Source organism: Molothrus ater, chromosome 5, assembly GCF_012460135.2.
Source record: "Molothrus ater isolate BHLD 08-10-18 breed brown headed cowbird chromosome 5, BPBGC_Mater_1.1, whole genome shotgun sequence".
NCBI lineage: Eukaryota > Metazoa > Chordata > Aves > Passeriformes > Icteridae > Molothrus > Molothrus ater.
This window is the reverse complement of record NC_050482.2, coordinates 44949700-44974440: the sequence shown is the minus strand read 5'-3', so window position 1 is coordinate 44974440 and position 24741 is coordinate 44949700. Positions and strand designations below refer to the sequence as shown.

The 24741-nt window shown below is 40.0% G+C and overlaps 1 protein-coding gene and 1 non-coding gene across 2 annotated transcripts; one reads left to right on the top strand and one right to left on the bottom strand.

The window, feature by feature from the left end:
• Positions 1-7169: 7169 nt before the first annotated feature.
• Positions 7170-7241, bottom strand: TRNAD-GUC (transfer RNA aspartic acid (anticodon GUC)). Its single transcript has one exon. It is a non-coding gene; the product is annotated as a tRNA-Asp (tRNA).
• Positions 7242-7474: 233 nt separating this feature from the next.
• Positions 7475-23786, top strand: LTA4H (leukotriene A4 hydrolase). Its single transcript, XM_036401528.2, has 19 exons — positions 7475-7653; positions 8645-8775; positions 10928-11048; positions 11513-11581; positions 13355-13459; positions 15748-15800; positions 16443-16515; positions 16832-16972; positions 17195-17218; positions 18087-18157; positions 18270-18381; positions 19216-19360; positions 19438-19541; positions 19896-19966; positions 20195-20249; positions 21074-21169; positions 21677-21759; positions 22472-22576; positions 22875-23786. The coding sequence occupies exons 1-19, from the start codon at positions 7507-7509 to the stop codon at positions 22993-22995; spliced, it is 1827 nt and encodes a 608-aa protein (XP_036257421.1). The 5' UTR covers positions 7475-7506; the 3' UTR covers positions 22996-23786.
• Positions 23787-24741: the final 955 nt, after the last annotated feature.

Below are 24741 nucleotides of genomic sequence, written 5' to 3'. Positions count from 1 at the left end.
TGGAGAAAGCGTTTGTCTTTGATTCTTTTGATAATTCTTTTGCTTCCTTTCTTTTTTTTTTTTTCCTTTCTTCTCCTCTATAATATTGTTTGATCAAACTTCTTTCATTGCTTATTGTGAAAAAGCAGTTTGCTAAGTACTGGCATAGAATAACTCCATTTTTTCAGCTGTAACTCTACAAATTGAGGCCAGTGCTGTTGCCAGGCAAAACCTAGCAGAAAAGTCACAGAGGGAAATTCAAGCTTAAAAATATTAAATTCTTATGTATCTGATACAGAGCTTTTGAAATTTGGAGAGACTGACAACATTACATAAGGTAATGGTAATATAAATTTGCTCTAATGAGTAGTCTTCAGCTCACAGTCCAAGTCTATACATAAGAAGGGGCAGAAATATAATATCAAATGATTTGCAAAAATTTCCATTGGTTGGTGCTGCAGCAACAGCAGAATGCTGCAGATGTTGTGACTGCAGTAAACCAGGCAGAAGAAATAAGCAACACCTCTGCAACCTCAAAAATTACAGAGATACTATTGCCCTAACTGAAAAGAGAAAAGCACATGACTGAACTTCTCATACAAAATTGTAATAGAAGCTTTTGCTGTTTAGTACATATTTCTTCTCTGCTCCCACTCTTGAATAAATATGTCTCTAATTGAGATGTGTAAGACTTATGTTTTTTGATTAAGTCTTTGAGTAATGAAGTATTTTTCTGCACAATTTCTTTGTTTCTGCTTGTGTTTTTGCTCTGGTTTGCCTTCATGCTCTGAATATGGATATGAGGGACAAATATCCAAATAATACTTGCACCGTTTCCCTGAAAAACCAAAGAAAGGTTCCAAGAAGTCAATCCAAAGGCAAAAAAATATCAAAGGTAATTTAGAGAAGTCCAAGATACTGAAGTAGGCCTGACAATGAGCTCAAGAGCAGCCCAGTTGCTGAATGTTACTGCAACCAGATTGCATGGTCTGGTGCAGGAGCAGGAGGTGATGGATGCCTTTTGTGCATCTGCTGGTGAAAGTCAGCACCAGATCTGTGCAATTCCATAGCACTCCTGTTAAAGGAGAAGGCACTGCCTGAGCCCTCTCACACCTTTCCAGGAGCTGCACACATCACTGAGATTGTAACTCCTGGGACTGGAGTCCCATGACAGTGAGCAGTTCCATGAGCATTGGGTGTCTCTTTCAACTCATCACTCACACATGCCCCCAGTCTCAGATACACTTCCTCCTCCTTGGGCTGGATCCTAGATTTCTCATGGGAGAGTCTCAGCTATCAGAATTTATAAAAATAAACAATTTCATAGAGTGGTATAACAGCAGATCAGCTTGAGCTGGATGCTTTTAGAGACAAGCCCCTGTCCCCCTATGCTCATCACATGCTTTTCTTAGTCCAATTGTAATTTTTGTTCTGGGGTCTTCTAACACCTTTCTGGATTTTTTCTCTCTGTCCATGCAGGCAGGCCATTCACTGCTCTTATATTGTCAAGTTGTGGCTTCTGCTGAGAGGTGTAGCCTCCTTATCTTGTGGTTTATACTTGTGGGGCATCTGCTCGCTGTCAGAGCATGAGAAACAAAAAAGTTCTACACTTAGGATACACATTACTTAGCAACAACCAAAATATCAGTGTGTTATCAATATTCTTCTCATACTAAAAACAAAACACACCTCAGTACCAGCTACTAGCAAAATAAGTAATAAAATTATCAACAATTAGTATCTTTCAATGCTTCCAACTCTAAAACAATATCCCAAATTTATCCAGAGGCCAGTTTGTATTCATCTCCAGACTAAAGGTCTCTCAAAGCTGAATCCTCAGTAAAGAAGCATGAAATCTCCTCTTGGAAAACTTTATATATTAAACAACAGAAAAAAATCATCATTTTGTGATCATTGAGTTTACTCTGCATGAAGATGAACATCTGCAAACTACTCAAGGGAGCATACTTTGTGTGAAACCTATATACCATCTCTTTTGTTTCAGTGTTAGATCTTGGATGCTTAAAAGTTAGTATGAGCTTGTTTGTTTGGTTCCTCATGGAACAGAAAGGACCCAATCATCCAGAAGCAGAAGTTTTTAAAACTGATGACTGAGAAGATTGTGAAGATAGCAACAGCTATAGAAAAACACATATATGATTTCTTCATATACCACAATTCTGTCTGTATAAAAAACTTTTGTATGCACTGGGGTTTTCAGAAAGAGAAGGATATTGTAACCCACTGCTGCTACATGCAAGTAACTTGACCAGAAAGAGGAAGTGCTGTCATCCATGCTATTTCAAAATATTTAGCAAAGAAAAATATGAGACAAAGCAAAGTCCTGAATAGGCAAAATAGCGTAATAGACATTTAGCATCAAATTAACAGAAGAGTTAACTGTGCATCATCTAGATTTTTGGGTTTGGGGCAGGAATTATCCTTTCCTGAGCCAGTCATGATGATATCCTGAGGCTGCCAGATCTCCATGCACAGTTAAATACATTCCTCTGGAGAAGAAAACACACTGAAGATCCTGAAGTAGTAAAAAGGAATTGTGTCATAACTGTGTAGAAATATAAATGTAGTTAGTTCATGTAGCAATTTTTAAGTTAGTTACTTAATAGTGTTTTTCAAAGTTGTAGGTTAGTGTTATCAAATGAGTATTGTGATTTTTGGATGCTTTCCTTTTGAAATAATATGTGTGAATCTGCACATCAGATCTCTCTAGTAGCTTAAACATATCCTAGAAAACACAGCCTAATTGCAGAGACTAATTTTTCTGGTGGTATAATCTGCGTGCATATCTAGCAACATGGAAATTATATTTAACAGACCATCTGACAGGTAGAGATAGAACTCTATGTAGTTTTCGATCACTTCTACCAAGAAGACAGCACTGAGGAACTGCCTTGCTCAGGAAAAATAAAAGAAATAGAATGGACATTCTCAAGCAGTGCAAAAGATAAATAAATGGAGAATAAATTATGACTAAAATATTGCTTTAAAGTATTTTCCATCTATATGTCCCAGGAAACTGGATCCATTAATGGTCATTCGCGTACAAAACAGAACAGTTCCTTGTTCATCCTTATGCTCAAGTGTTAAGTGCTCAAGATGTTAAGAGCTACTGGAGAAAAACTGGACATCTAATGTACCCTTCTCGTAAGAAAATGAAAAAATGGAAAAATGTCAGGGTAGTCTGGAGGAGCCATAAAACCACAATGCATTGGGGTTGAATGCCTAATGGTGGCCTGGGTATATTTTAGTTGACAGATGGGTCAGCATCCCATCCAGTTTATATTGTTATTGTTCCAGTGACCCAAGTGGAGCTGCAGGAACATGCAGCACCTGAATGCCCAGACCTGTGTGAAGACATTGGAAATTCTCAATGAGAGGACTCAAGTGCCAGATCCTTGGTGGCATTCTGCGCTCACAGCCCCACATGCTGCTCTGTGATTGTTTGTGTGCCAGGGAGCTGCAGGAGTGGGCACTGCGGGCACTGGGGCCAGGCTGCCACCAGCAAGGGCACAGACCTCAGCACCTGCACATGGTGAGGGGGGCAGGGATGGCAGCAGAGCCTGGGGACAGCCATGGCCCAGCTGTCATCCTCACACAGCTCTTTTCCCAGGAGATGATCCAAGGCTGGCACCATCACAGGGCTGGCCAGAGCCAGACTCCTCAGTGGAGAGAGAAGATTGCAGAGCAAATTGGGGTTCTTGGGGCCAACAGTTTGTGGATACTAATGGTGACAAGCCGAAACTTCTCCAATGAAGATTAAATTCTTTTACATTGCTTATCTTATTTATATGATCCCCTGGTTCACCCTGTGCAGCAGCTACTGCTGCAAAGTGTTTCAGCACCTTCTGAGGGGCCAAGATTCCCCTCTTCTCTTAGCGGCCAAAAGGTTTAGCACTGGGAGTCTCTGTAGAGGAACCAAGGTGAAGTAAAGGGGCTTATATCCTCCTAAATGGCCATCATCAAGTTTACATTGGATGTCCTGACCTGCAAGAAAGCTTGCAAACAATTTGTCATTGTCTGTTCCTACTATTACCCCTTGATGAGCATTTATAGTGACATTTTCTGATCTGTTCTTCCTTATCCCCCTACTTACCAATTAGTTTACTTCCAAGTGATATGCAATTAACATAAGTCATTAAGTTTGAGAAAGGGTCCTATCTTCTTTTCCTTGTCCTTAGAGTAATCACCAATATAAAACTTCCAAGATACTCAGTTCTCCTAAGTTTTTGTTTCATCATTACTAATGACATAAAGTGGTCTTTTAACATTTGCAAGCAATATTTTGCTTTTCAAAAAATCACGTTGAAAAAGGTTAATTGAAATATTTGGCAGAGTTAAGGATACATAAAACGTGCTTAGTAAATACACCTACGAATACAACCCTCAGAGGACAAAATGCTAGAAATTACACAGTCCCCAGGGCTTGAACACATTTCAAACAGATGCTTTAGCAAGATGCCATTATCATGCTTTTGCTGACATTCCAGCCCACACCTCCCTATAGTGTTGTTTTGCTACCAGCCTATGAATTTGGCAAGACTGGAACTGGTTATTTGCTCTCCAACTTGCTCTTGTCTTGCTGGTTTGGCCACTGACCAGCCATAATACTGGCTCTCAATGAGCTTTGGATAAATTGAGGGTGATAAATCACAAGTATGATTACATGATGGCAAGTAAGTGGGAGGATTAGAAGCATCAAAAGACATGAAGGTTAAAGCTGTGTGTAGATAATTAAAGAGGCATTGGAGAAAGAATTCTACTCTCAATACTGAATTGTTTTCTCCTCCAGGTTTCACTAGTGCTCGTTCAAATTGTGCTTCTGCAAACAACTGCAGAAGTCTTCCATCCAAGGGATCCCTCACCTTGTGCCTCCTGTGGACACAGCCCATGAGGAAGCCATCCTGAACTGCACTCACATTCTCAGGAAGGTCTGAAACCTGTGGGGAGCTGTGTCTGGGCTTGCTGGCATTCCAGCTGTCCTGGTTCCACGCTGCCAGCTGGAGAGCATGCGTGCAGGTGTGGGGGAACGATTTTGTAGCACAGGAGAAGGGTTGAGCTGACCTGGATGACTTGCATGAGAACAAAGTACCCTGCAGGTGGAGAGGCTGACCTTGTAAAACCCTGCTCAGTGCCCTGAGCTCCTTGTTCTTCTTCCTGTCACCTTTGCCCATGCACCAATGAGAGTGCCTTTCTGGGACTTTAGAAGCTGTGGGTTTACAGCAAAACTTTGCCTCTTGGGTAGTGGCTTAAGCACTGTGAAAGCTAAATCTGAAAACAAGAACCACAACTAAGCAGGTATGAAATTGCTTACAAGACTTTTTTTTTATGACTAAAAACACTGTCAGCAGAGTTCTGTTTTGAATTAATTGCTTTTCTTATCCCTTATTGTTTTATGACAGCTGAAATTGCCTGACTGGATGCCAACACACGTGAACAACTAAATGGTTCTTGCATCTTATTTTATTTTATGGTCTGACCTCTGTTTTGAAATAAACTTCCTACTCAACAAATTAAGTTCCCTTGATTTTCTGATGACATATATATGTGGATTTTGAGAATGGGAAGTAAGTGTGGCAGGAAATTCAGAAGTCACGAAAGGGAAAGTTTTATGGTTATTTTTTCTCCCTTCTATAATACAGACCTACTGAAACTCCTTCCTAGTCCTGCCCTAGTTTGTCTGGGCATGCAGCTGTAGTCTAGGAGTTTATACAAAGCTCCGGGGTATCACTGTGGATGGTGCTCACATCCCCTCTTCTTCATGTACTCCTCACATTGCCATCTCAGTTTCACATCCAGGTGGGACAGCTGGGGTGGTGGGATGCTCTTGAGGGGCCCATGGGCTCTGCCATCAGCTATGAGCCCACACAGAAACCATCTCTTGGTCTTGCACAGTACATCAAGCCTGGCATTCCTCCTGTGCCCTCAGCTCCCCACAGCTCTTGGTGTGCTGCTCCCATGGCTATCCACACTAGGGCTGAAAGTGTGGAAACCAATTTCTGAGGGTGACAGGGGTTAGATTCTGCATCTGAAATTACATGTCCATGGTTTCCAGCAATGCTGTGTTAAGAGTAATTGCCCTTTGTTCTGAACTTTTCTGTCAAGTTGCCTCTTAGCTCTTATTACACAGAGAAAATTTCTCTTGTGTATATTCTCCCTTGAGTGCTTGCTGCTGGTTGGGTGGCTGATGCAAGGTTGCTCATGGTACAGAACTATCTGCTTTCAGTGTGCAGTTCAGGGCATGAAATTAGTTTTACTGAAACTGCCAGAATGCACCAAGCCAGGGCCAGAGCAGGGCTCGCCAGCCTCCTGCTCTGAACACCAGACACATGCATCCTCACAGCTGGGTGTCTTGGCCTTTTGCGTTGGGTCCTAGTTCCTTACTCCCTTTATGTGCAATTGGCCATAGAGCTATTTCCTGACTTGGAAAAAGAGAAATTTGAGCAATCATATTTACTGCTCAGCATCTGCTAACCTCCCACAGACAGGAGGAGACTTCTCCTAGTACCTTTGTGCTGAACTGTGTTATAAATAGATAGATAAATTTCTGGCAAAAGGATTAAAAAAGAGGGGGTGCCTAACAAAGCATTTTCAGTGATACTAAGTAAAGGTAAGCCGGGATGCTGGAGTCTCACAGCTGTTCTGCAAGCTACTCTTAGCTGGTGCATATAAGTGTGCTCTGGGCAGGATCCAGTGAAGCCTCAGGGCTTTCCAATCGCTGAAGTTCTCACTTTAAGGACAAAAATGCCAGGCTGTGTTACTGCAAGCCGGGACATGGCCTCTGGCCTTCCACCTTCCCCTTCTGTGCCTGCTTGACCGGTCCCCTTCCCATTGTTTCTGACACAGGTGAGGAGGCTGAGTTAGTTTTTTTCCAGTTTAAGAAAAAGGGTGAATGTTTCTGAAAGGTTTAACCCTTTTGTTCAGCTGTTTGAGCCATTAAAATATGAGAATACTTTACCTGTGCCTGCACTCAGTTCTGCAGCTGATCTTGTGAGACTCTGCCACTCCGTCATCCCTGGAGCAGATAGTCAGTCAGATCCGGATAAGTTTTGCTCTGTTCTCCCTGCTTCAGAGTCGGAACGTTTTTACTACGGCTGTCTGGGAACAGCTTTTATTTCCCAAAATGATTTTGCCCTTACAGTAGAGGCAACTAGAGAAAAAATATTTCGTACCTCCCCGTCGGGGAATCGAACCCCGGTCTCCCGCGTGACAGGCGGGGATACTTACCACTATACTAACGAGGAACTGTACATTCGTTGCTCCTCCAGTAGGGCTCATATTCTATTTGTTCTTTCGCATTCTGGTGACGGCCACTCATGCTGCTCGGTCCGTCCGCCCTCTTCTCTCGTAACGCACTGTGGGTTTTGTAGTTCTCACGCCTCTTCCCCGCCCTCTCCGCGGGGAGGGCGGCACTACACCTCCCAGGAGCCTCCCCTCCCCTCTCCGCGGCGGGCTCTGTGCTGCACGGGCTGGCACGGCACGGCAGGGCGGGCAGACGGTGCGCGAGCGATGGCGGACCCGAGCTCCTTCGCGTCCCCCGCGTGCTGCCTCACGCGGCACCTCCACCTGCGCTGCCGCGCGGACTTCGGCGCGCGGGTGCTGCGGGGCACGGCCGCCCTCACCGTGCGCGCGGAGCGCGAGGCGCTGCGCTGCCTGGTAACGGCGGGGGAGGGGGGGCGGGGGGCGCGAGGAGACCCGCGGACCGTGAGGGGCGAGCCCGGAGCCCGTGCCGGTGCCGCCTTCCCTCTCCCCCGTCCTTCCCTCTCCCCCGTCCTTCCCTCGGCCGTCGCCCCGGTCCTTCCCTTCCTTCCTTCCTTCCTTCCCTGCCGCCGCTTGGCCCTCCTCGGACCCGCCGCCCCTGGCTGCTGCTCGGCTCGAGGCTGACAGCGCCTCGCAGCCCCCGGTTCCCGCTTAGCCCCCGAGAGCCGGCGCGGTGCGCAAGGGAAGGGCAAGGCTGTCTCTTCCCTTTAAAGGGGCGAAGAGCATGCTGCCGAAAAGATGGGAATTAATCACTGGAAATCTACATTTAGGGCTTTTTCGCCTGTGTGTTTCGTTATGCCAGCTGCTTTCTCTGTTACCTCTGCATATAGGCATGTGAACCTCCTAAACTTCACATTATGTTCGAAGTTCTGGGCTTTCTGGGTTCTGGGCTTTTCTCATGCTGACTCCATAAAATTCTTTTGTGGCTGGCGCTTATTTTTTTAGGGAAAAAGGCCAGTCCTATTAGCAATAAAGAGTAACGCCTCGTTCGTGCTAAAAATGAGTGCTGCACTATTTAATTCACCTTCCATTGCATGAAGGTCTGGATTTGCAGTGGCGTGTTCCAGGACTGAAGCCTTAGCAGGGGCTTTTATACCGTTCTCCTCGCTTCATAGCAGTACTGTGGAGTGGTTACCTGAGTATTTTTCTTGATAAACTCACTTCTATGGTCAGAAGTTGGTTTTCTTCCTTTTTTCTCTCCAGCTTTCCCAGTTCAGTGCTGCTCTCTTAAAATGCTGGTTCCTGGTGGTCAACACAGTTAGTCAGCTTTTCTGGTTTTACTTAGAAAATACTTTTTCCTTCACAGAGACTTGTGTTTAAGATTTCATAGTGCTGCATTTATTATTTTACGCTATTTAACTGGTATGCAATATGTTCTTTATCACAGGTCCTGGATACAAAAGACGTACGGGTATTTAAAGTGACTTTAAATGGACAGGATGCACAATTTGCTTTTGGAGAAAAGCACAGTTTCAAGGGGACCCCTCTAGAAATCACGTTTCCAAATGAACTAAGAAGGTACATACTTTTGCCTGCTCCTCTAGGTGGTTTTGAAAATGCACTGTATAAGCTGCTTGTCTGCCTATAGGGTTGCTGAGTAAGGCTTGCAAAGAGACTTATAAATTAGAATGAGGGTATTGCATTCGTTTGGTATGATCTTGTAGATTAATGTCATATTTGGATTTCATTAGTCAAAACTTCGGGAGTGCTTGTACCCGTCCCCAGACCTTATATCACGTCCAAAATTACTAAACTGAGTAGCAAAATGATGTGAAATGTATCACAATTTTCCCAGTGCTTCTCATCAGTAATACCGTTTCTGCTTTAACGGCCTGGTTCAGAATTGTTACAGTGTGGAGCACAAGGAGCAGCAGCCCCTGTTGGATCTCCTTTTATGCAAGGGCTGGTTCTGCATTTCTGTAGAGCCTCAGGTTACCACTATGATTAGATAGGAGCATGTTTTCAAATAATCAAAGTTTTATTTTGTTGGCTATGCTAAGTCCAAGTCCCTGAAAGCTGGAACTTGAGTTTTGGCAGCATGATGGAGAGTGAACTAACCGTGGTCTACCTCTTAAGGTGCATGAATTAAAAAGCTGTTGCCAAATTACAATATGTTTTTTGGCAGTTTGCTTTGTATGTTGTAACTCGGTGGTATCTCAGTCCTCTATGGTGCCAAAACTGAAAGCTGTGATTGTATAAGGAAGTTCCTTTGTTTGAATACACTTGAATATCAAGTTGCTTCTTACTTATTATTGTGTGGTTTTTATGACTCGTTGCTACTTCTAAAAACTCTTTCAGTTTAGTCTGGTTTCCAAGTTTTTTTTCTTTTTAATGTTGTACTGTGAATTAGTGCAGTTAAGAAATACAAATAATGAGGAAGAGAAAGAAATGTCATTAAATAGTTGTCCCTTCTGGAGAAACACTTCTGGTCTCTTATGAAATTGAACATTAAGTACTTGAAATAATTGAAAATTAAGTACTTGAGCAAACAGGCCACATCAGAAATATAGGCCTGTTTCTTTTATTTGACTTTCAGCTGCCTCTTTTTTTTTTTTTTAAGTGCTAAATTTCCTGGTAAGAAAAAAAAAGAGGGAGGTGTGAGGTGTGACCATAGGAATTCACAATCTAGTGTGAGACGTAGTCCCCCATGTAACTATCAATAAAACAGCAATAGGAAAGGGTGAGAGTTACAACTGGAAGTCTGATTGTTCAGAAAGCAAAAGTGCCTTATGGTAATGCCAGTTATTTTCTCTTTTCTTGTCTAATATGTACTTTGGAATACTGGTTATTAACCAGATTAGTATACCTAGTCAGCTTATCTAGTGTGCAGCTCCTCTGATTAGCTGAAGTTTGTTCTGATTTATGGCTGGATTGTTTATTCCAAGAGTTGCATGTATAATCTGGAACTTTCTGAGAACAGAAGCAAGTACTTCCATGTACTTTGGGCGTCAGTGATGGTTAAGATACATTTTTAATAAATAAGAGTATGAAAGTGTCAGGTTGGTGTGTGTTCTCTCATTAGCAAACTGATACCTGTCTTACACATAACTGTTAGTTTTTACTTGACACCAGTTCTGAAACCCTGAATAAAATCTGAAACTATTTCTTTTTCTTGTTAACCCCTGCTGTTCATAGGAATTGATTCTGTAATTTCTGATAATTTTCAGGGTGTTATTTTCTTCTTAAGGATAATACTTAAAGAACATTAATGTCAGACACAAAAGTCTAAATTTTTTTATGTACAGGATACTTTTTCTATGTTATTAAATCATATATCTTCTTATGCAGGGTTTTGCACTTTTTTCTTTGTGTATTGCAGAGGGGTTTTTACACTTAGATGTACAAGGTTACTTAGCTGTGACAAAACTATATACATGTAGCTGGCCCAAATAGTTTAAAGAAAAGGTTTGTGCTCTCCTTGAAGAGGAAAAGTTTCTGGTTCATAAAGACAATAATAAAAGTGCCTTGGGATGTAAAAAAATGAAATCAGCTAGCCATTTTTAATACCATAATTGAATGGGAATTATTGCTTTTTAATATGATACTTGTTCTCATTTTTAATGCTTTTGAGATGGTGCTGCAGACCTGTTTTTCAGACATCTTTGCAGAGGAATTTCAGTGTGATCAGGATTTGTGTCAAAACAGTCTGACTGTGTTCTTTATTATACAGGGGACAAGAAGCAATTGTTGAAATTTCTTTTGAAAGCTCTCCACAGTCTTCAGCTCTCCAGTGGTTTACTCCAGAGCAAACTTCTGGAAAGAAACACCCATTTCTCTTCAGCCAGTGCCAGGTTGAGTTCATTTTTTCCAAACTTCTTGACATACCACTGTAATTTCCCTTGGTTTCTAAAGAACTGGAGAGAAAGGCTAGAAAAGGGAAGAGCAGTAGCCTGTAACTCCTAGCTGTGTGTCAAAGGTCCTAAATGAAAACACTTAAAGTCAGGATGTTGTTAAGATTTTATTATATGTTTACAGTTTGGTAATTCTGGGACTGCTTTACCCACTCCAGTATCCTTGTTAAAGAACAAATGGTTCTTTACAACCAATACTTGTGTCTATTGATCTGCCTTACCTAGTATTATTCCTTTTACAGAGGCCTGTAAGCTCTAAGTGATAGAAGTACTGGATCATAGATAATGAATTCTCTGGAGGAGCTGTATGGACTTGCGCTATAGTGTATTAATTGATTTATTTCTAGTCCTCTGCATTAGAAGGACACTTTTGTTTTATCTTCTTTTCCTTTCTCCCTCTCTAGGCTATCCACTGCAGAGCCATTTTTCCATGCCAAGACACGCCTGCTGTGAAACTAACCTACTATGCAGAGGTAGATGAACCTAAGTCATGTGTCTTAACTCAAGACAGCTGCTACAATGGGTGAATTTATATTGGGCAGGGTTTTTGGTAGCTGCCAGCATGTGGCCTGATATAAAACCAGAATATTGACCTTCACCTTAATATGAGAGGAAAGAGCTCATCTTCCTGTGGCAGTTCTCTAACTTTACCATTTCCTTTTTGTATATGTCAATTCTTTTTTCATTGTTATGTATCTATTTGCAAAAGGTAGTAAAAATGCAGTAGTAAGAAAGAAAGATGCTCTAAAAACAGGAAAAGCTGGCAGTAAGACAGCAAAGAGTGCTGTGAAGTAAAAAACATTTGAAAAGGCTCTCATGTATGCCTTAAGTAATATATTCTGCTTTATAGCTAGGGGATATTTGCAGTCCTGTGTGGTGGTGTTCACAGGGGTCCCAGGAAGAGCGAAGAGACAAGAATGTTGACTCCATGTTTCAGAAGGCTTGATTTATTATTTTATGATATATATTATATTAAAACTCTACTAAAAGAATAGAAGAAAGGATTTCATCAGAAGGCTTGCAAGGAATAGAAAAAGAATGGAATGATAATAAAATCTTGTGACTGACCAAGACAGTCCAAGACAGTTGGACTGTGATTGGCCATTAATTAAAAACAACCACATGAGACCAATCAAAGATGCACCTGTTGTGTTCCTCAGCAGCAGATAATCATTGTTTACATTTTGTTTCTGAGGCCTCTCAGCTTCTCATAAGAAAAAATCCTAAGGAAAGGATTTTTCATAAAATGTGTCTCTGACAGTCCTGGTGTAAACAGTTTTAAGGAAGCAAAAAGGAGGATAGATGTGCACTGTGACATTACAATTCAGTTGTCTGAAGCAAATGAGCCTTTTAACTTCTGTTGGAGGTACTCCTCTGATTAATTCAATATTGCCTGTCTTCATGATAACATTTTCCATATGCCTTGTATTCTACTTGACAGAGATGACCTAACAACAGAACAGATCTGGGCTGCTCTTTGCTATCAGCTGCTTGTAGTGTGGAGTGTAAAGCTGAGTGCCAGCTGCATTGTTTATGTGCCTTGGTCTCCTGCCTTGACAGGAGTCTGCTAAGGAAGGCAGGAGCCTCCCCTGAAATGGAGACTGTAAACCCTCCCCACCCCTCCGAATTGCTATAAATTTTAAATTAAGGGGCTCTCAGGCAAAAAAAATATGGGAGCAGGAAATAACACTTCTTTAATAGGGAAAGGAAAAAAAATAAAGGATAAAATAAACAATGCAGTACACTAAAACAACACTGACAGAGTCAGAACCCAACCTGACACCCTGTGGGTCAGGGTGTTGGTAGCAGTCCAATTGGAAATGTGGCTGCATTCCTCCTGAAGTGTCAGGTGTGGTTCTGTTGGAGCAGGGATCCTGTAGAAAAGGGTGTATTCTTCCTCCGAAGATCCAGTGGAAGAAAAGGCAGCTGCTGTTCCTCTGGGAAATCCAGTGGAGAAGCCGTGCTGGTGTCTCAGAACCTCTGGATTATATCTGGGTAGCAATGCTTGGCTCCTCCCTCTGGGCGGAGCATCTCACAAAGGGATGTTATAGTTCTTATCAGTCATGCAGTGACATCCAACAGTCTGTTATCAGCAGGTGTCCCCTCCCGAGGGAGGAGTGATTGTGGTCACTCAGAGAGAGAGATAAGGCAAACTGCCCACTTGACAAAAGACAACTGCCATACAGATGGTAATAGAATACATCTTGCCTTGCAATCTGGAGCAATATGCTTGGGTGCCCTTTCAGATTTCCGTCCCGAAGGAGCTGGTGGCTCTGATGAGCGCCAACCGCGACGGGGAGGCGCCCGACCCGGAGGACAGCGCACACAAGGTTTACCGCTTCAGCCAGAACGTAAGTGCTCCATGCTGGGAAAGGGCTGCACGAGGTCTTACTGCTGACCTGTGCAGCTCACAGGTGCCTCAGGTATGGTTTTGAGCTCATGGATAAATCATGTGACTCACATGGGTTTTTGCCACTCCAGAAATGGGAGGCCTTATGGAACTCCAGCTCTGAGAAGACAACCAGTAAGTGCTGGTGCTGTTTACTGGTCTTTTTTGGCATTCCCAGAAAAGCCAAATTCAACTTTTGAAAATGTTTCAATACTCAAAACTAGTTCTATCACAGCCCTTTCTGTCTGTACTGATTTTTAGAAAATAGTGCAGATGCAAATAATATGTGAGGAAGTTTTGGAAAACAGACCCTGCAAATTTTAAGCTCACCAAGATCTAAGCAGTGAAATTCAGCATCAGAACCAAATTTTAGCTTGAAGTTAGGCAAATTCTAACAACAAATTTAAAAAAAATTTTTGAATGTGAAAACTTTGGTTTCTATGGAAAGAAAGCATCTCCAGCCAATCAAAGATTACTGTTCTCTGGAAGTTTTAGTAAATGGTGCAGCTAGTCTAACAATTCCACTGCTCATAAAGCAGCAGTCATGATTTACTTTTCTGGCATTTTTGTTCTCACAGTTTTTTGGGTTACGGTTCTGGTGTTTATGAGCTCTTCTGGTAAGCCCAGTTCATTTTGCTGGACAAGCAGATAAAATTAACATAAGATCTGGGCTGTTGACACTGAATAACTGCAAGGAGGAATGGTATGATGTGACTGGAGAAGAGGAGGGGGTCAGAGTACTCTGAGCTGCAGCAGCTGTCGCGTTTGATTTGGCTGCTGCATGAAACCTGAGAGAGGGGAAAAAAAGAGTTCCCTTATCTGTGAGCTCATCAGTAGACAGTGCCCTGCCCTCTCTGTGGAGCCAAAACATTTGCCACTCTCAGTCGAGTACAGAAGACTTCTGTGTTTGTGTAATCCAGAGATGAATGTTATCTAGGAATACACTGTTGATAAGCATGATAGACCTATACAAGAAATAACATTTAGTGTAATTGAAATTATGCTACACTTTCTGATACAGAAACCATTACTTTTTTTAAAAAAAACTTGCTTTTCTTAAAAAAACCCCACATTAAGCACAAAATACATAAATGAAAGAAGACATGAAAAAGGACACACACATCGCCTGATGCTGACAGTGATTTGTTAGAAGAGGTGTCTGTTTCCTCAGATGAAAAAGGCAAATGCATCAAGCTCTTGGATATGTATGTGTGCTGAGCCTTACCTAAAACTACTTTCTCTGCTCCTGCATAGCCAGGCTGGAAAGAAGAATAGTGGAGAGCAACCTCTGTAAAAACAGGTTTACAACCCAACAGTCATTGACATTTGAATTTCAAAATGTCAAATTAGTAAGTTGGACGTCAAAATGTGGAGGTGTACTAATAGTTTTTTCTTAACTCATCTATAACATAAGTCAAGGGACTTTGTTCTTTTCAATAATATGTTCTGTGGGTTAATAGGTAAAATTAAACACAGATGATGATATGGGTATTTTGATAAGCAATATTTAAATGGTTTGTGGATTATAGTAGAATAAAATTTTCTGAAATTGTGTCTCCAGCTAATTATGATTTAAAGTCTTACTTATTTAACATTGTTTAAATTCAGATGAAGTGAAACTTTTACAGGGGTGGCTGTATGATCCTCTTTTCTTTCCAGAGCACCTGGAGAAAGCAGTTCTCTATAAAGATACTTCAGTTAGGAGTTTTTTCATTGAAATAAAAAATATTTAGAGTTTTTTTAATTCCAAACATGGAAATCAAATATATACATTTTGATTTTTTTCCTGAATCTTTTGTCTTTAATGTATTTATATCCATAAATATTCTTGTTTACTTCATTAAAGCTCTTCTTGCATCCTTCTGTGTGATAAAACTGCCCTTTATCTGAGCAGTATCTCTTAACTTCTCCTTCCATAAAATGTAATGGAACTGAAATGAATATGGAAAACTGACTTGCTTTTGAAGAGAATCCAAACCAGCAGGAATTTTGTATGCAGATTTTTTCAACAGAGATGATACTTACAGTTTTGTGGGTTTTGCCTGAAACACCTATGAAGCAAGTACATCCTGTAGATAAAGAGTATCATTCAGGAAGAAAGAACAATGTTTTTGAAAAGACAGTGCCTGCCTTTAAGGCAGGAAACTCTGGAGGAAAACTTCTTTATTTATATACTTTTGTTCTTCTTCTGATGTCTGATAACTGACATTACAAATAAGATTTCTTTATTTTTCCTATGTTCTCCACTAGGTTCCCATACCTTGCTACTTGTTTGCTTTAGTGGTTGGAGCCTTAGAAAGTAGGTGAGTGAATCTGTACTATGTATAAATATTAATAACCACAATAAATTTTTGAGCTTTTTTTAAAATTGTTTCTTGGTCTTATTTCTAAATTTAAAGGGTCTTATAGATTCAGTTAACCTGTTTATTTGTATCAAAGTGCACGTATGTTGATTTGCTCTTGGATAATTTTTTTACTTGTGCTGTAAATTAGAGAAACAGCATAAAGAGTTGGGACCTGAAAAAGCCCTTAGTGGTTAAAATTTAGCACAGGGACTAGATGCTTTTTCCTAGTTAACAGATAAGCCTTGTCTGTTAACAGATAAGCCTTTTCTGTCAAAGGCAGAAAAGTATTGCTTCAGCCTCATTTCTCATTGGCAAAAGGTTGTGTTAATCTAGGCCACAATAATGTTTTTATATTAGGGCTTGATAGTGTTTAAAAATCCGTAAGTGGTTTTCCTGTTCCTTTGTGCTGAATAATGCAGGCGTGTTGTTTGTTTTGTTTTCTAAGCCTTTGCTTCAGCAATGGAGAGAAAAAGCAGACAAAGATTCTCTAATGAGTTTCCTCTGCAATGTGGGTTACTCAAGAGCACAGTTACACATATGCTGTCTGTATTAGTTTCCCATAGAATTACTTCTGGTTCGTACTTTTTTTACTTTCAACAGAAAGATTGGCCCAAGGACACTGGTGTGGGCTGAAAAGGAACTAGTGGATAAATCAGCCTATGAATTTTCTGAGGTGAGTAATTAACTACAACGAAAAACAGTGTTGTAAGATAACTATTTCACATAGTATTGGAAAAGAAACAGACTACAGTTCACTGTTTTGGTCATCTTTAATTCTCCTTTCTCTTCCTCCCATCCCACAAAATGCTATTATTCTATTGCAGTACAAACTTAGTACTGAAAATACATATTGATACAGTCCCATACTTGTTTTACATGTGGGACTTGTCAAGGTGAAAGAGAATGAAAAATGGGATCAATAGCTTATTATTTGTTCAGTGTTTGTAGTAAAAAATCATCTTAGAAACTAATGTGAGTTCTTTTTTCAGGCTGAAGCTATGCTGAAAACAGCAGAAGATTTGGCAGGACCTTATGTGTGGGGACAGTATGATTTGTTAGTCTTACCACCTTCTTTTCCTTATGGTGGTATGGAGAATCCTTGTCTTACTTTTGTAACTCCAACACTACTGGTGAGTACAGCAGCGATAAAAGTCACCTCTTCCTCAGGGCTTGCATTGTCAATTAGGAGATGGATATTAATGCACAAATTGGATTAGTCTTCTTCCTAGAAAGACCTGTAAATGTTCCTGCCTCCTTTGGAGTTAGGGATCATACAAGAAATTGCATGAAGTGATCTATTTTGAGGCTGACTTAAACCTAACAACTAACTTGTCTTTCCCTCTTCTTTTTAGGCAGGTGATCGATCTCTATCAAACGTAAGTCAAAAATATTCACCTCTTCAAGTAGAACACAACTTGAAGATGTATCTGAATTCCTTTATAATAAATACCTGAAAACTTGATCTCTTTTCATTGGGGAAATTAAAAGTTAAGGCACTAAGTCACAAGCTCTTACAAAAGTGAGTGTTAATTTTCAGTAAACTCTGTAAAGTATCTATTTTGTATAACCAACAGATGGAAGTGTCATGAGAGCCTGTATACACAGGGGGCTGAGGTTAGCTGCTCCATAACTCTTTTCCTGCCCCGTTAAGCCACAACATCTATGTACAGATATGTTTAAAAATCTCAACTGAATTGGCCTCATCAAAATCATTAGGCAATAACTTCTTCCTCTGTGTCTTTTTTTTTCTGCAAAGTTGAATACTCTGAATGCAATTTTATTGCCTGTCTTTTTACTAGACTGATGTACTGCTAAACTTAAAAAAAAAGATTGTCTTAAACAAAGAATACTGAAATATTTGACATGGATACTTTTTAATGTATCATGCGTCATTAGCTTTCCCATTGCAGAAGTTGCTTAGGTGAGAAAGCAATACTAGTCCATCACTTGGTATTCTGTATTCTGAAATGTGATTTCATGAACAACTTACCTACACCAAGCTGTTGATCAGTATGGCTCTATGGCTTGCAGGCTGGATGTTGAAAATTGTTTCTGTCAGCTAGGGTAGCATTGGTCCTCTGCTTAAAATTCATATGGATAGGTCTACAGAACTGTGAATTGCTAACTGACTTTGTGAACATAACATAGCAAATGAGATCCCATCAACATTTTGTTCTTTCTATTGGGATCTGATGTTTTTTTCCCAGAGGAGTCTAAAATGGTGGATCTGGTTTTGTGTTTTAGGTTATTGCGCATGAAATCTCTCATAGCTGGACGGGAAACTTGGTAACCAACAAAACATGGGAGCATTTTTGGTGGGTATGATTTCAATGCAATGCAAATCATATTTTAAATTTAATCTGTAAAGAGACTAGTTAAATTGATTTTACCATCCTACCAGTGCTGACTTCATCAGTGTCTTTGCAGGCTGAATGAGGGTCATACTGTGTACCTGGAGCGCAGGATCGGTGGCCGGTTGTTTGGTGAGCAGTTCAGGCACTTTCAGGCCCTCGGAGGTTGGCGAGAACTGCAGAACACGGTAAATACTTTTCAAGTCATCATATGTGTTTCCCACAAATAAAATTTTTCTTCTCAGCTTTCCTAATGCTTTCTTATTAGAGGATGAACAACTTTGATTCCAAGGTGTTTGATTGCTACCCAAGGGAATAGCTTCATATACTCAGATTAGATAAAGCTTTTTGAATTGTTTTAAGCTTTTTTGTAAGGATAAACATCTTTCCAGCCTCTTCTGGTTGTTCTGGGTGTGACTAAATTGCAGTATTACCTGTTTGCGTACTGCTAAGCAGCTGAATGTTTATCAAAATTATCTGCAGCCCATGCCATCAGAATTTCCAGTGCCTCAAGCAAACAACTGATTTCTTACTGTCTAAGAGAGTTGTTTAGTTTTGTGTTTTGTTTTTAGTTTTCACATTTCTAGTCTGTGATATCTTACTAGTTCCCTGAGCAGCCTGAAATTTGTTCTACCGATATTCAGAGCTGAAGTTTTGCTGGCACTTCTCCTTCTGTCAACAGAGGTTTTAAATTCAAAGGCTTAATGATAGTTCAAATCAAAGTAGTTCAAATAGTTGGTTAATAAGGGGATAAATATAGCCAGACTAATAGGTGCTCATGGTTATGACAGACATGATAGTAATTAACTGCTTTGAGACAGCTGGAGCACAGGGTGGTTGATTCTAAATTTTAGTAATTTAAGGTTTGTTAAGATCCAGAACTTTGGAAAAAGAAGGAGAATGCTTTGAAATGAAGCTGTCTCAATTTTGGATGGTTTATACCTTTATAAATACAATTAGTAGAGATCTGCAGGAGTGCCAGTTTTCCTAGATTGATATGTGTTCTTGTGTCTTTGACACAGATAAATACTCTTGGAGATAAAAATCCTGTAACTAACCTCGTCATTAATCTGGATGAAGTAGATCCTGATGTTGCCTATTCATCTGTGCCATATGAGAAAGGCTTTGCTTTACTTTTTTACCTTGAACAGCTCCTTGGAGGCCCAGGTAAGCATTAGTCAGATTTTATATGTTTTTGTTTTCCACCTTAATTTCAAACACTAAAACGTTTTCTTTTTTGTTAGATGTCTTCATTGGCTTCTTGAAGGCTTATGTTCAGACGTTTGCTTATAAGAGCATCATAACTGAGGATTGGAAGAAGTTTTTGTACTCCTACTTCAAGGATAAGGTTGGGTAATATTTAAAACTGATTGCTTGAAACCTTTAATTATGTGAAATTCACACTGAGGTCAGAACTTATTTAAACACCAGTTCTTTATATTTCTTTTCTTTATTTCAAGAACTTAATATGATGTAATCTGGGACCTTGTGAAGGTGGGTTTGCATTAAGATGCCTTTTATTTTTTTTTTCTTTTTGTAGAGGGGAATGCTTTGTTTTGAAGTGTAGGATTCTTCGGGTAATTCGAGGAGTGTTATCAAAACAAATAAAAAGATTGAAACTAGATTTCATTTTAAAACTCACACTCAAAAAAAACCCTAAAATCAGATTTAAAATTTAATAAGGTTTTGTGTTGCTTTGTAGGTAGATATTCTTGATAAAGTTGACTGGAACTCGTGGTTTCATGCTCCAGGAATGCCACCAGTGAAGCCTACGTAAGCTGCACTCTTCTGTAGTTCATCTTTTCCTTCTCCAGATTGCATGGGATTTTCCTAAAAGTCATGAAGCAGTTTGTAAACAGGGTGAAAATCTTATGTTTTATTGGAAAATGCCCTAGTACTATGTAGGTGTATATAGCAGTAAAAATAGTCACTGTTAATGTTTTCAGTCTTTTATTCTGTGGTTATTTCATTACGTGAACCTTTGTTTTTAATATTTGACAGGTATGATACGACACTATCAAATGCTTGCATTGCCTTGAGCCAAAGATGGATCCAAGTGAGTGGTTAAAGAATGCTGAAGTGTCTCTATTTTGAAAAGCTAGTATTTTTTGTTATACAAAGTGAGCCATTCTCTTCTAAAATCTCATTTGTTGAGAGTGTGTGTATTTATAGTCACAGTATGGCTGCCAGGGATTTTGCATTTCCCTAGACTAGATGTTCAATGTAGAGTCAGGGGATTAGCTGTGACTTCTGTCTGTGAAGTGCAGTCCATATTTTAACAAGGCACAGAGCCAACTTCTTGTAATACATATGTAGTAACCAAATGGAAAATACTCTTTAAACCTTGATATTATGGCTTGATTTAAAAACAAATGCCAGGATACCTCTACATTACTGATTATATTGTATTAGCAGTTGTTCCTCTATGGTATACTGGAGTTAGTATGTATTTCCCATCAAAAACTGGTACATAAAGTACATTAATTAATACCACATAATTGTCTCCTAGTTTGAAGCATAAAAGTCATACAACTAATAGAGAATTCAGCATACCCTGCTTTTGTTACCTCTGTAGCTTTTCACTGTACTTGCATCCTATCTTTTAACTTTCTTTTTCTGAATGTTACTTTTTATAAAAAAGTATTTGATTTTTCACTTAACTAACAGAAGGACAGTGGGGATAAAAAGATCAGTGAAGAGAAATAAGTGAAGAATATAAACATCAGAGAGCAGCTGAAGTCCCTCGCTTCTCCTTATTGCACAGATACAAATCAGTATCTTTAAGTGAAATGGCACAACAGTGTGGATATGAAAACAGAAAATTACACCTGATTGTGTTTTGAAATACCTATTAAAAATTAAGTACCTGTTCTCTTTTAGGCAAAAGAAAGTGATTTGGGCTCATTCAGCTCAGCAGACCTGAAGGAAATGTCATCTCATCAGTTAATTGAGTTCCTGGCACTGTTGCTTCTGGAGGTAAATGCACACCTGGGATGACTTGATTCTGGTATCACAAGAGCAGACTTTGAAATTAAGCTACTCTTTTTCTTTTAGGTTTTGCTAAATTAATCTGCTCTCACCATGCATAGTTATTGAAAACTTCAGCCTTGCCTCTCTTATTATGTCTGGCTCTTCAGCTACTGAACGGCACACAAAGTGTTTTGGATTGAAAGCTAAAACCAAAACCATGAGGTGTTTGAATTGGTCTGTATCAAATGTTATAGCAAATAAGCTATAAATAAAATTGAACAAAAATACTTTGTCTTGAATGTTTCAAAAGTACAGAATGTGGGAATTAGCTAATATTTATTCCTTGCCCCTTTCCATACATTGGAAAGATAAAAGGAACAAATAAAATATTTATCATGGTAGGACTTGAGTTCCTTTGTAGCACCAATCATCCTGAATTACTCTGTTTATTATTGAAATGTCTGGCTTGAAGTCTTCCTCTGGCTTATTCTGACTGTGCAATTTCTTTTTCAGGCACCTCTTCCATTGTCACATGTCCAACGCATGCAGGAAGTATATAACTTCAATGCTATAAACAACTCTGAAATAAGATTCAGGTTTGTTCTAGTATGGGCACTTCTAAAATATTAAATGTTTTCATAAAACAAGTTGTCCTGCTTCACCTAAGACATCCTGGTTTAGAGAACTGGGACAGGGTTTGGGTTTGGGGTTTTGTTGTTGTGGTTTTGTAAATGCATGTGCAGGCACCGTGCTTGGTATCCTGTTATTCATGAACTGGGCAAATACAGTCTTCTAGTAGAAGAACTCAGTGGTCAGCAGATAAGCTGTTCTTTATTTTAATCTGGCATGCTAGCAAAGGAACCTGATGACCTGATAACAAAGGTTAAACATTTTGTATGGTTTCTACTTCTTGTAACATGATCAATTTCCTTTTAAAGCAAAATAATAGCTGGTTTCAATTTCATTTGGTTGGTTGGTTGTTTTATCCATTGGACAAATGGAACAAGTGCTGTACAGTTCAGTTCTGAGTGATGCAACTGGGCACTATTGTAATATAAAAAATACATAGCTGCAGAAAATAATCCTCCATTTTGGAGGAACTTGGCTGCAATCTTTTCCTGTTGTACAAAAAAGCTGATGTATGTAATGTGCTAGTCAAACACTAAATATTTGATGTTGAGCTAGAATCTCATTCCCATGATGACACAGCAGTGCTCAAAGCATTTATGGGAGCAGAATCATTAGATAACCAACCACCACACTACCACAAGTGAAATTATAAGTGCAACCTTTTTCTTCCACCCCCAGATGGCTGCGCCTCTGTATCAGGTCCAAGTGGGAAGCAGCTATTCCTCTGGCTCTAAAAATGGCAACAGATCAGGGCAGGATGAAGTTTACTCGACCATTGTTCAGGTAAAAGTAATCTCCAAATCACAGGAGCTCATGCTCTTGACATTTCTAGTATAATGGAATGAATAATGCTTGAAATTGTTGATGTGGCATAACACAGAATTCTCTGTATACTGTGAACAAGATTATCTTCAGAGGCGCTTTCCACTTGCTGACATTTTTCTGCAGAGAAAAGAGCTTAGTGCCAGGATGCACATAAGGCAAGGCTTTTGAGGGAAAAGTAAAACCTTAGGAAAATCCCTAGTTGTATTATTTTCCTGGATTTTTGTAATGGTGCCTCCCCCCACTCCTTTTTTTACAGGGACCTTTATGGTTTTGACAAGAGTCGGGATCTGGCTGTCAAGACATTTCTGGAGCATAGGGCCTCTATGCACCCTGTCACTTCAATGCTTGTGGGCAAAGACTTGAAGCAGGACCAGTGACAAGTGTACTTATTTCTTTGAGATTTTTGTGTTGCTGAAAGAAGAGACTGATTGCCCAAACTGTTGATATGCGTGCTTGATTATACCATAAAATGCTCTGCTGCTTTGGTACTTCTGTAACTTAAAATTAATTTTCCAAATCAAGTTCAGTACTGTTGCAGTAGATAGCACTGCCAGCAGACTCCAACTACTCCCAGACTCTTGACTGCAGCAGGCCCCATCAGCAGCCCCTCACAGCAGGGCCAGAAAAAACAAACAAACAAAAAAAAACCAGCCAAAAACCAACAAAAAAACAAAACCAAACACCCCCCCCCCAAAAAACAAAAAAACAAAAAACCAAAAAAACAAAAAAAAAACTCTCCATTTTCTATCTCTCTCTGCCTCTCCCCCTTGACCAACTAACCTACTCTTTTATAACACCCATCCTCATTGGACACAGCCGTATCCCATTAAGGGCAAGGCAGTTCCTCCTCTTTGATAATTAGCACTGCTGTAATTCATCAGGGGCAAGGTTGCTTGCAGTCCATTCTCTTATACTTTCTATTTTGCATTTCCAACTAAAGCAGCAAAATTGCAACATCTCTGGAATTGAGAGAATGTTTTGATTACAGGCAATTTTTAGAATACACAAAAACTGTTCTGAGATGTGGTCATTTGTCAGTGACAGAATTGAAGAACTTGGAAAATTAATTGGTGGATGGTATGGCTCTTTGTGCACAGCATTCTTTTCCGTAGCACAGTGGTTGAAACTTCAAGTACCTAAAGAATAAAAAATAAATCTTTTCATTCCATACTTGTCTGTCTTGTCTGTGTATTGATCTGTACAAAAAGTTTTGATTTAATAGTTTTGTTTTATTTATTCTTTGTTGTGGGAGAAATTTTTATTATGAGTCCAAGAGGACAATGAAGGCCAAAATGTTTTTTTCAACCCACTATTTATTTTCAAAACTTATTATTGTATGGGGGGCTAAAGCCCAAGTCTTTCCTTACTCAGTTTGAGTCTTTTAATATTTGGATTTTAACTGGTTCTGGGCACTACCCCTTGTGCTCTTATAACAACTGGAGATTAGTTCAAAAACAATGGGAGAGCTGTTTCTGTTTTTCCTGTATTTGTTACAGCAGTTCCAGCCAGTGGTTTAGATGATGCTGTGGCAAATGCTGCCATCTCTAGGCTGAGTCTTCCAGCGAGTTTGATAAGAACAGTTTGCATAAATTAAATCTGTTGGCATAGGGATAACCCATATCAAGGAGTGACAAACAAAACCAGAAAGTGCTGGTTCAGGGGAGAAGAGTGGCAGTATAATCCTGGCAAAAGGCTTGGTTTAAATCTAGCACTTAGGACAAGAGGGGAGCCTGTCAGCTGATTTACTTCTGAGTTTTGAGCTGTATAAGATTTCAGCTTGTGGTTTAAACCCAGACAGTGACTAATCCCCACACAGCCACTTGCTCTCTCCCCCATGGGATGGGATGGGATGGGGGAGAGAATTGGAAGAGTAAAAGTGAGTAAACTCATGGGTTGAGATAAAGAAAGACAGTTTAACAGATAAAGCAAAAGCTGCACACACAAGCAAAGCCAAACAAGGAATTAATTCAGTGCTTCCCATGGGCAGGCATGTGTTCAGCCATCTCTAGGAGAGCTGGGTTACTCGGGGAGATGAATTCCATCACCCCAAACATCTCCCTGCTTCCTCCTTCTTCCCCTAGCTCTATATGTGAGCATGAGCTCTGGTCACAGGAGGGGATATC

Excerpts from the sequence above, each read along its gene's own strand:
- LTA4H (XM_036401528.2), top strand. The coding sequence starts at position 7,507 with ATGGCGGACCCGAGCTCCTTCGCGTCCCCCGCGTGCTGCCTCACGCGG. Across the intron at positions 13,460-15,747 it reads TTTACCGCTTCAGCCAGAAC|GTTCCCATACCTTGCTACTT; the intron begins GTAAGTGCTCCA and ends GTTCTCCACTAG. Across the intron at positions 17,219-18,086 it reads GTGATCGATCTCTATCAAAC|GTTATTGCGCATGAAATCTC; the intron begins GTAAGTCAAAAA and ends TTTGTGTTTTAG.